General features: G+C 54.1%; 1 protein-coding gene across 2 annotated transcripts in view; it reads right to left on the reverse strand.

Annotated features, from left to right (window-relative positions):
* Nucleotides 1-553: 553 nt before the first annotated feature.
* The window catches only part of TCERG1L (transcription elongation regulator 1 like), a 170841-nt gene continuing 159740 nt past the window's right edge, over nucleotides 554-11654 (reverse strand). For both annotated transcript variants that reach the window (XM_077762897.1, XM_077762896.1), the window contains 3 exons: nucleotides 6026-6115; nucleotides 2405-2523; nucleotides 554-741 (listed from right to left, as the gene is read on the reverse strand). In XM_077762897.1, the coding sequence (XP_077619023.1) occupies nucleotides 585-741; nucleotides 2405-2523; nucleotides 6026-6115 (366 nt within the window). In that variant the 3' untranslated portion in view covers nucleotides 554-584. The remainder of the gene's footprint in view (nucleotides 742-2404; nucleotides 2524-6025; nucleotides 6116-11654) is intronic.

An 11654-nucleotide genomic window follows, 5' to 3' on the forward strand; every position in this document is an offset into this window, starting at 1 on the left:
AATCTCATGCAAACTGGGCATACAATAAAAATAACTCAACTATTCATATGATGAATTTTGTACAAAATAATTCCATTTTAAGTAGGACCTCCGACAGACGGTGCAGCCGCCCTGTCCGGGGTCGGCTTCCCCTCAGGCTCCGGCGGGGGCCCGGGGGGCGTCGCTGTGACCTGATGATGATGATGCTATTGCTACTACTCGGGACATCGGACAGACACCCAGCACACTCAGAAGGAGCCCCCTCGCCACGGGGCTCAGAACCCAGGGGACACACAAAGGTTTGGAGAAAAGTTTCAGGTAATCAGCTCAACTCATGAATACATCTTGGGAGAGTTATAGGTATTTCTGCTTACAAACCTGCAGTGGATTTACCATTTGTATATATTACAAGTACTTTGCATAATTAAACAGTGAAGGGAACGACCTACCATGGCAATTAGAAATGCATCAGACTCGGAACGTCGTACAAAAGACAGCTTCAATATGAAACAGTAATCCTTCGAGAAGTGCGCGCAGCCCCGCGGTCGCCCGCCCCCCTCGCCGCGCCCCCGCCCCGCACCTGTCTTTCTGCGCCTCTCACGCACTCATCTCATTTTCCGCAGCCGGAGTCTGTTTTCCTTGTCCCGTTTCTTAAGAATAAGTATGAATTGGTTGAAAAAATGCTCCTGGTCCTTCTTTTTTTGAACGAGCCGAAACCTCTGATCCCGGCCGTACTTCTCTGCGAACTCCTTAAACGTGGTTCTGGAAAACAAGAACTTTCCTGATTCAGGGCTGGGGGTGGGGGGGGGTCAGGGTGGTCTGTGCCCTGAGCCAGGGGCTCCGCACCAACTCCTCTCTCCTAGGGTCACCATGTGGGGACCCAGAGACGCCAGTGTTCTCAGCTCCAACCATAGAAAATCACAATTTATAAATGTTTAGATGCACTTTTGCTTTTCTAGGTTAGCATTTTGTGAAGGGGGTGATTTATGCTACATTTTTTCCCATTCAGAAAATATCTGCCCTTTAAATACTTGGAGAGGTTTTATAAGGACCATGTAACCAACATCCAATTATAGACCAGGTGAACTAAACAATTATCATTCAAAACATGGGAGCCTATGTCTTCATGGAAAGCAAACATCAATTCTTTTTTATTTAAAAAATAATGTTGTATTTATGCATTATTACTAAAATGTCTAAATGCCTACATTATTATTAAAAATAATAATGCATAAATGTCTAGACGTAATATCTAACCCCCAAATAAAAATAAACCAAAAATCAAATTTTTTGCTTATACAAGTTATAGTTCTATAATTCTTTGGTTTTTGTTTTTACAGTTTATTTATTTTTGAAACAGAGTGAGACAGAGCACGAGTGGGGGATGGGCAGAGAGAGAGGGAGACACAAAATTTGAAGCAGGCTCCAGGCTCTGAGCTGTCAGCACAGAGCCCGACGCGGGGCTTGAACCCACAAACTGTGAGATCATGACCTGAGCTGAAGTCGGCGCTTAACCGACTGAGCCCCCCAGGCGCCCCATATAGTTCTATAATTCTAAGAGTAGTACATGTTCATTACTTTTTAAATATCAGCCAGTTAAAGCCAATTTTTGGGGCACCTGGGTGGCTCAGTCAGTTAAAGCATCTGACTCTTGATTTCAGCTCAGGTCATGATCTCACAGTCTGTGAGTTTACACAAATAGCCTGGAGCCTGCTTGGGATTCTCTGTCTTCCTCTCTCTGCCCTCCCTGGCGCTCACGCTCTCTCTCTCTCTCTCTCTCTCTCTATCCCTCCCAGCCAAAAATAAATAAGTAAACATTTTTACACAACAGCCAATTTTAAAGAAGACTTAAGTTCATGCATTTTTCTAATTTCTAACAGTTTCCTGTTGGCCTGTTTTATTTCGAGGGAGCAGTGCCGGGTTATTTTAGGTGACTTGGCAGCGAGATCACGTGGCCCGTTTGTCTCGGTGTGTGTACCTTCTCTTTACACCCCCGCCGACTGCGAAGGCGTCTGGAGCCAACGGCGAGGTTTGTTTTACCGCTGCCGTTTGCGTCCTGTAGACTCACTCTCCCATCCCTGGATCCGAAGTCAGCCCTCATCTCGAGTGCTGACCTACTGATTAGGTCTTTAAGTCATGGAGTCAGGGCGGCCGCGCTGGAAAACCAGGCGGGGCAGTGAATGGGAAGGACACGGGACATGGGGATCCAGCACAGAGGACCTGAGCTGTGCGGCCGGGCAGGGGCTGCGGCCTAGTCACCGACAGCGCGAGGGAGGAGGAGGGCTTCCCTCTCCAGCGGGTCTTCACAATTACACCCGTGAGGTCTCCGCGATGTTACGATTTAACCAGAACAGACTTTAAAAGTCCTTCCGGTCATTGGTAAATTTCCCGCCCCCGAAATTGCCCAGCATGTCTGTCTCCATACCTGGGTGACACTTTAGATTCTTCCAGAAGTTTTTTGAATTCCTCTTTGGCTAGCAGCAATTTGCTTTTCTTCTCCTTATATTCTTCTTTTATCCTGGTCTTGACAAACTGTTCAAATATCTTAACACACACACACACACACACACACACACACACACGAAAAGTATTACCAGGTTGCATATCAGGAATGAAATCGTGTGTTTCAAACACAACACAAAAGGACAGAGAGCCTCTGTGGTTAAGCCTTTCTTTTCCATAGTTGCTGGGGCGGCAGGCACAGCCCCTCGGCAGAGGTGCTCTCTTGAGCCAAGCGTCTACATAATTAAGCCTGGGTCCCCAAGAGAATCTCGGGGCTAAACACTGAATCAGCCCCGCGTGGGGGTCCCTTTTCCTGTTCTGGAATTCTGTGAGCAGCTTCTAGGATCATGTGCTGTCTGGCCCATCCCCTGGCTGGAAGGGCATGAATATTGTCTGGTAGGCAGGTGCATTCACGACCCCGGGAGCCCTCTCCCTTTGAGCTGATAGCCAACTCAGTAACATGAACCACAAAACCTCTCTGCAGCAGTCCATCAAATGTTCCTCCCTTGATGGGATGGAGGCCGCTCATTCTTCTAATATGAGATGGTCATCATTTATAAATGGAGCCTGAAGGAGGTGGGGACCGCTGTCTCATTCCTAATGCTATCGGAGCCTCAAGAGCATTAAAAAGAAAATACTGGAGATAATTTAAATGTGAGTGCAAACATAAATAAAAAGATCAATAAAAATTTCACATGTGATCCTGGAAGGCCTGTAAACAGCAATCCTGTACCAGCCGGATCGAAGGCCATTGCCGACATGAGATTTGACCCCGGGCGCATCTCCCGCACTCCTGCCCCGGAGGGGGAGTCAGGGAAGACAGGCCAAAGCAAGAGGCTCTGTCCGCTTGGACGGGGTTTCACACCACATTTCAGTAACCACCAGCCGCATGGGATTATAAATCCCCAAAGCTCCTCTCGTCCTGAACACTCTGTACCGAAATGAAACATTCAGGAGCAGGACTTAAATGGAGCAGGCGTGCACATATATTAAAGGAAGAATATATCGGCCTAATTCACCTTCAAGGCAAGTGGTGTGCAAGCTCTCTGATTGTCTTATAATTTAAACTAATAAAACAGGTGAATGAAGGGTTATTATCCAAATAAAAGTGTGTGGCTCCATCATTAGTCAGAGATTTTGCTCTGTTCATTTTAAGTCTGGACGGAAACCCAGCCAGGCTGCAGGCGCCTGAGCCGCTCACCCGTGGGACCCGGGCTCTCTCCTCTCCCTTCGCTCTGTGGCTCTATTTACGCTGCTATGATTTAACATAGTGGCCTTTTTCTTCCCACTTTGACAGATTATACCAGCTTCATTCAAAGTGGGGCGCAGTTTTTTAAAAGACAGACCACTGGCCATTGCCTCGCCAGGGCGTGTTCTCCAGTAAGAAAAGGAAACACTATTTGTTACCGTGGAAACGGTTTGATGAGCGTGGCGGACCCCCATTCTCTGTTTGGGCTCAGTCACTTCTCCCTTGCAGCCCCCCATGGAGGACTGGCCGGTGGCGATTTGCCCATCATGAGCTTTAGTTTCCCCGTAAAAACGCCATGTAACAGCGAGGCAGGTACAGACTCTAGCTGGACGCTTGCTGTCAGTGCATTTGTGAGGAGCTCTGGGGCTTTGAGTGGCCCAGATACGGTTTCCTTCTCGGGCGCGGCTCCAGCCCCAGTGCTCATAGGAGCCGCGACATCTCCCCTGGGTCCCGGGTGGTTTCTCCCACAAACACTGGCGTCTGATCGAGGGCTCCCTGATGCTGTATCAGCCACCAGCGAGGTCAGCTTCCTGCTCTTCCTCATGGGGTCCCTGGGGCCACATGCAGCCTGGTGACACTGAAGTTTGCTCTGTTTGACGGCGTTCCCCTAACCACTCCTTTTTGGTGTGGGCTGGCGTTCCAGTCTCATCTGCCTGCAGAGCACACGACCAGGCGTGGGGCCCGGACACCCCAGCCCAGGGGTGCGGGCGCACAGCCCCTCGGCGCGCTCGAGCGTGCAGAATGCCCCCGGGTCAGGAGCGGGCGGGTCAGTTCAGCAGCACTCTGTGAGCTGCGCTCGGTCAGGTAGAGACGGATGTGAGCATAAGGTCATCTGGGGGAGGGGGACTTACTTCCTCAGCTTCCTTCAAAGGGCTACTGGTCTCTAAAAACACCTCTGAACGGGCAAGAACGGTGCTGACATCAGCAAAAGCACGGTCCGCGGCTGTGCTGATGGCAGCGGTCTTAGCCAGCAGGGGGTCTTAAGCAAGTCATTCTTCACACAAGTAAGCAAGCCTCTTACTACACGTGTTCTCAGCCGAGTACTCAGACTTTTTCATCCTTAACATTGTGACGAAAGGGTGAAGTATTATTGATGATTAACGTCTATAGTTTTCTTCAGCTGCATGTGTGTGTGTGTGTGCGCGCGCGCGCGTGATCTAACCGCATCTGACTCTAATGTAGTTTGGTTTTTGTTTTTGTTTTTGGACACCCTGCTAACACATTTCACACATTTTCAAACATTTCCTTCTGGAAAACTCAAGTCAGCTAGAATGCAGCGAAAGGATCATAAATCCAAGTTGTTGGAAGATGGGAGCCCTGGGCAGCGCGGCCGGTGCTGCAGCCTCCCAAGCCCCAGCGTGTGCCAGCGGGCCGTGCCGGAGGCAGGNTGCTGGTGTGTGCTTGGGGGACTTCAGGGGCCAGGACAGAGTTGGAAACGAGCGTGCCCTCTGTCCTGCGGGCCCCGGGCTCTGCTGTCTGAGAGCACGCAGGCCGTGGTGACAGAGGCCACATCTGAAACAGCTCTCCGGCCTTCTCTGTTTCCAGCGGCTCATCCCGACGACCTGTTTTCCATGTGCATCATTTCACACTCAAAGGGCAGAGGACAGAAGAGACGGGATTGGAACAGGACCCAGAGACCTGGAAATCCGGATTTTCTGGAATTTATGTCGGGGCCCTGGCTGTGTTCTAGGGACCAGCAAACGCTGACCGGGCTGTGCCAGCCTATGCGTCACTGCTCAGTCCCTCACCCGGCAGTCCCTCAAGCGTCCCTCTGTCTGTCTGCTTAGTCCTGGAAGCTGTATTGGCTCCATGATCTACGTGGACAATAGGCCAGCACAGGGCCGCCAGGGTAACGTGTCCTCCAGGCGAGCTGCCTCTCACCCATTCCTGCCCTTTCTGGGGACCTGCTCTCTAGACCTGCCCTCCCCAGCCTCCTGCAAGCTCTTACTGTTCCCCAGACCCTCCTCGCGTTCAATGTCATCATATAAGAGCTTAATTAAGTCTTCTTAACACAGCTATGTGGGTGCGGTCAGTGTTCCCAGCATGTGCGTTTCCATCTTGGAACGGGAGTATGTGTCCTATGGGGTCACCACCAGACGGTTGGCGGAGACGGTTAGGAGATAACCCTCATCTGCACCGGGAACCGCTGCCGCACACAAGCTCACACACGAGAGTAAGCTACACTCCTCCCCCACCCCTGCCAAAATGAACACGAAAGGCCCCTCTTCCTCAGCGGTAACGTCAGGGAGGAGCGTCACGCTAGCGCTGCGTCCCCAGAGCCCGCCGCCACCTCACCTGTTTCCGCTCCTCAGAGTTTAGCAGGAGGTATCGTGGATCAAACACGATTTTGTGCAATTCTTTCTCCCACGTGGAAAACGCTGACACCTGAAGAAAGATATTTGATACAGTTACTTTTAGCATCTAACACAGAGCCTGAGGTCACGCTGGAGTCATCAGTGGTGGAAACAGCATCAGGTTGGGGGGCTCAGTGATGCGGCCTCGTGTGAGAGCGACGGGCATGAGAGCGTTCCGGGAAATCAATACCTAGAGCATTAGGAAATCTAATTTTTTAAAAAATTTTTAATGTTTTTTATTTATTTCTGAGAGAGAGACAGCATGAACAGGGGAGGGTCAGAGAGAGAGCGGGAGACACAGAATCTGAAACATGCTCCAGGCTCTGAGCTGTCAGCACAGAGCCTGACAGGCTTGAACCCACGAACTGTGAGATCATGACCTGAGCCGAAGTCGGACGCTTAACCGACTGAGCCACCCAGGCGCCCCAGGAAATCTAATTTCTACACTCATGCCACTGTTCCTTCCCTGGATTTCTTCCAGGGCCACATGCCACTGATCCGAAGCCCCAATTCTACCTGTGCCGCTGGAATGTCATTCCGGAATGTCACATCTTGAAGTCAGAAATATTGGTAAAAACTTTCAGAACCCCGCAGACCATGACAGAGGGCAATTTCTTACAAATAGTCTGCATTTTGCACAATTCTAGTTGATTTTTAGTCAACAGTTAAATCGTGTTAGGTAAGTCATTTTATTTTAAAACAAATGATGTTACTTTACAATAGTTTTAGATTTACAGAGAAGTTACAGGAATATTACAGAGTGAGCACGTTTCCTACCTGCTTCCCATACTGTTCACACCATACATTAGTGTGGAAGCCAGATTTGTCTACACTATTGTTAATGAAAGTCCACACTTAAGACTTATTTAGTTTTAGAGGTTCCTGGGTGGCTCCGTCGGTTAAGCGTCCAACTTTGGCTCAGGTTACGATCTCGTGGTCCGTGGGTTTGCGCCCTGCATCCGGCTCTGTGCTGAGAGCTCGGAGCCTGGAGATTCTGTGTCTCCCTCTCTCTCTGCCCCTCCCCCATCATACTCTGTCTCTCTCTCAAAAATAAATAAACATTAAAAAAAAAAAGACTTTAGTTTTTACCTATTTTTCTTTTTCTCCCTAGGATCCCACCCAGTACAGCACGTGACAGTGTCACATCTCCTGAGGTCCTCTGGGCTGTGACATTTTCTCAGACTTCCCTTGTTTGGCCTTGACAAAGGCCAGGTCAGGTGTTTTGCTGGTCAGGTGTGTTGTAAGATGGCCTCTATCAGGATTATCGTGTTAGATAATTAGATGGTTAGACCAGGTTCTGGGTTTCAGGGAAGAGCACAGAGCCGGGTGCTGTCCTCACCCATCACATCACGGTACCGCCTGTCACCGTGACTCACGACAGGCGGTGTGGACCCAGACCACCGGGTGGAGGCTGTGCTCCCCAGGCCTCCCCCCCCACACTCACTCCTCCCCACCATGCTGTGCTATTTGGGGGGAAGCCACTGTGTGCAGCCCACCCCTCGGGCTATGTTCCACCTCTTGAGCGGGGCGCATCCCAATACAAGCTACTTGGAAAGCTCAAGGGGATATTTATCAATTCCCCCACATTTACTTATTTTTCCATCATTTATTTGTATCATACAGACTCACAAGTGTTTCTAGTTTGGGCTATGATCCAATATAATCCCAAAACTTGCTTTTGCCCACATTGTTCAGCTTTGGCCATGGAGATCTTTTCTGGCCGGCCTCTGTGTGCCTTTGGCATATCCCGTCATTGTTTTGGGGGGGAGGGGGCTTCTACTTTCTGGAACATCAAGGTGCCCCAGCCTCATCTGCTGTGTCTCCTGCCTCAGTCCTAGGTCAGACAATTCTCCAAGAAGCCCAGTTCCTTTTGCTGGAGAACGAACCAGACACTGTGACTGGGGCTGAGTGGTTCTTCACCACGGGGCTCGTAGCTTCCAGCTTCTCCCCACTGACAGAGCAAGGAGATGTTTAAGTCATTAACACAATAATTTATTCACTTAAAAACATTAACTAAGTATTGACTACGCCTTGGGCCCCAGGCTACATGCTGAGGACTCAGAGAAAATCAAGGTCCTGACATCAGAGAGCCTGCGGTCGGGGTAGGGCAGGCATCCGTGTCGTCGTAGGAGGGACAGGCCCCGACGCCGAGAGGCCACGGGGAAGGGACGCCCCATCTGCAGGGATCCGTCTCCAGAGCACCGACTGCTCTGGAACATGGACACCCCTCGGGCTCCTGAAGGGCAAGGGGTGGAGCACACTGGGGGTCGGGAGGGCGGCATAGTCCCAGGCCGACTGAGGACCTGCACTTACGTGGGGAGCCACGGTGGACGGTCACACGTGAGGGAGGCTGCTCCGGGCCCGGCGGGGAGCGAGCCCTGGACCCAGAGGAGAGACGACGCTAACCCATTGGTGGCTTTACGAAAACAAAACCCATTCACCCTCTTACCTCTGAGCACATTGAAGTGCTCCCGGTACAGACATTATTTTAATAAACATGCGCTTTACTTGTGGGTTTTTTAATCGACACCTTCTATCTTTACTAACAAAAATCAAAGCCCCTTGTTAATATTCATGAGCTCTGTTACTGGGCGGGATGACCTAGGCTCCACCCAGGGACTTTCTTCCAAGGACCGGGAGCTCTGTGACGTGTGGACAGGCCGCTGGGAGTGGAGGCAGGGACCCCGGGGAAGCACCCAGGCAGAGGAGCCCATCGTGCTTGGGCTCCCGAGCCCGGCAGCGTTAGGGCAGCTGTGGAGAGAAGCCTGGGCAACCGCAGCTCAGCCCAATGAAACAGGCTCCTGTCCGCCTGGTGGGGACGGCCTCAGCTCGCTGGGGAGGGCAGAGGATGGCTTAGAACTCGTGTCACATAACTGACTCTACCGGATGATGAGAATGTTTGGAGTTCTAGATGGTTATAAAATCATCTTTTAAAAATGAATAGCATAGGGTTGCCTGAAAAGGAATTTGCAATCTGGGTGTAAGACGAGGTAAGCCACCTGTACAGGACTGTGGTTCACAGTGACAGACAGGTGTCGTCATGCCTGAGAGCCATGCTGACAGGTGCTTCCCGGGGTCGAGAACGGCAGCCGGGGTTGAGAGAGGGGTAGCCAGGCGTGGGAGCCAGGGCTGGGGGATCAGAGGGACGGGAGGGATGGATGGCCACGTCGGAACACCCAGGACCACTGTGGGGGACACAGCCTCATCCGTGAGACCCAGCTCTTCCCAGAGGGCGCGGAGAACTGCAGGTAGGACCGATTCCGAGCATCGCTGCTGATAAAAGCCTGATCTCACCAGGCCTGCGCCTCCCATGTCTCCAAGGTCATGTCTCGGTAAGTTCATTCTAGGGGCCAGGATGGAGGTCTCCCCACTCTCGCTGGGTGCCAGGGGAGCCACTCTTGTCCCCAAGGCTGCGTGTTCCCTGCCACGCCCCCCCACACGCCAGGTGGCTTGTTTCTCCAACGCCCGTGGGAGAGCCTGTATATAAGACCCAGTCTTATGTTACATCATGCAATGTCTTCCTGGAGTGCCCCCCCCCATTCACGGGTCTGCCCAGTGTCAGGGGAGGGGGCCAGCTGGGGTGCAGCTGGGGGTGGGGACCTTGGGGCTGCCTTAGGGTCCTGCCCACAGGGCGGGCCCAGGATCCCAGCGCACCCACAGGGTGGGCCCAGGACCCCAGCGTACTGCCATCTCTCTCTTACGTCCAGCCTACACTTCTTGACGTTTCAGCACTTCCATGGGATTTGGTCTTTGAACAGCGTACCATCCCTGCAGCCCGGCTGTGTACGCTGTGGGATCCTCTCTCCCCTGGGGGCCATGTTCTGTGCTCCCACCACCAGCCCCCACAGTCAACAGCCGTGATCCGGACACGTGTGAGCCCCTGGGTGTGATGGCTGCCAGGAGACTCCGGGCCCCAAGCACATTCTCTGTTTTATCCCCGCTGGGGGGTCACCGTGTGCATGTACTCACAGGTCACTGAGCGCTGGGCCGTGGTCCCGCCTCCCTTCCCGCCCAGCCTCCTGCCCCCCGCGCTACTCGGGCAGGCGCTCCCTGTTGTCTCTAGGGCCCCAGGCACTATCGGTTCCCTGCCGTCTACACTGCTGAGGACATTCCCGGCAGACGCAGCTGTAAGACAGAGTTGTGGACAGGACTTGACCTCCAGGCAGGGGCCAGAGGTGCCACGTGGCTGGCTGGCGGGGGGCGTCCCCGTGTGGCATGTCCATGTGGCATGTCCACAGCCACAGGTGTCATTCCTGGAGGGTGAGAGGCAGGGGGAGGCGCTGGCACCGCGGCCGCAGGAGCCGGGCCCCTTCCCGCCGCGGACGGTGTGCTGCGTGCGGGAACAGCCTCGCTGGGAAAGCCCGCTAGTGCTCTGCAGGGACCAGCGGCTGGCGCCTGGACAGTCACGGCGGTCCCCCACCGCTCCCCGTCCTCCAGCGCCCTGCTCCCCAGGCCCCGGCACCCACCCTCGCAGGGGCTCCGTTTCTTGCCGGGGCCCCCGTGGCGGCTTCTCGGCCGGCTGTGCAGGGCCCACCGCCCCTGAGCGAGGGTCCTTGGCGGCTGCTCCCCCACCTGCTGGGCACAGGTGAGGCCCCGTCTAGCAGAAGCCCCCTGAAGGTGACCAGGGCCTTGTGCACAAGGAAGAAAAGTCCCCCGATGAGACTGGTTCCGGCCTCAGCCCCGGCTTCACCAAAGCCCCCCTGAAATCTGAGGAAGAGGCTCTGCGTTGGGCTCCGGCTGGAACGCGACATGACAGGCTGGAAAGAGCCTCCTGGGAGGTGGTCACAACCGGAAGGTCCCCCGTGGGCAGGACGCCACGAAGGAACGAGGCAGACGCTGACTTTGTCTTCAGAGCCAAAGGCTGTTGCTCGTGTTTGTCACTCACTGGATCACACACACGACCAGGGAGCCGAAGGACCGGAGAGAAGGCAGGCAGGCTGGGAACGGATGGCTCGTGCCCGGCCCTGAGCTGGAGGTCAGTCGGCGTGGCCGGGGCACCGGGGCTCCCCTCTGATGCCCTCCGGGCCACGCGACGAGCCTGTGAACAGGGCACTGAGTCTGTCTGTCCGCGGCACCGGCCCCCGTGCCATCGTGTCACCTCCTGAGGGCCATGTTGGGGTCCCGCCCCGGCGGCTGCTGGGTGGGCTCAGGGTCTCTGGGGCGATTTCCATCGCAACAAATGCACTTATTTTGGAAGCTAATGTCTTTGCCCAGATTTGATCCTCAGACACGCCGAGTTTACCCTTGCCCTCCTCTGCGTTTGTAATGGCGACACGGAGCCCGGGGGCTGCACGGCCCGTCCTCAGGCGGCGCTCCCTCTCGTGTGCACGGTCGCACCCCCGGCTCTGCGGCAAGAGCGCTGGCGTCTGAGGCCCAGCAGCACCCGAGGCTCTTGTCCCCAGGCCGCGCCCGCACGCGGGGTCTCGGCACAGACGAGTGAGCAGGGCTCCCGTGGGACGTCTCCTCAGGCCACGTGAAAAACACGAGAACAGAGGCAGGCAGGCGAGAGCGCTCACCGGCCTGTGCTCGCAGCCACTGAGCAGCGGGCTGGGCCCCAGGCACCCAACGTG

The sequence above is a fragment of the Crocuta crocuta genome, unplaced genomic scaffold (assembly GCF_008692635.1).
Source record: "Crocuta crocuta isolate KB4526 unplaced genomic scaffold, BGI_CrCroc_1.0 scaffold466, whole genome shotgun sequence".
Taxonomy (NCBI): Eukaryota; Metazoa; Chordata; class Mammalia; order Carnivora; family Hyaenidae; genus Crocuta; species Crocuta crocuta.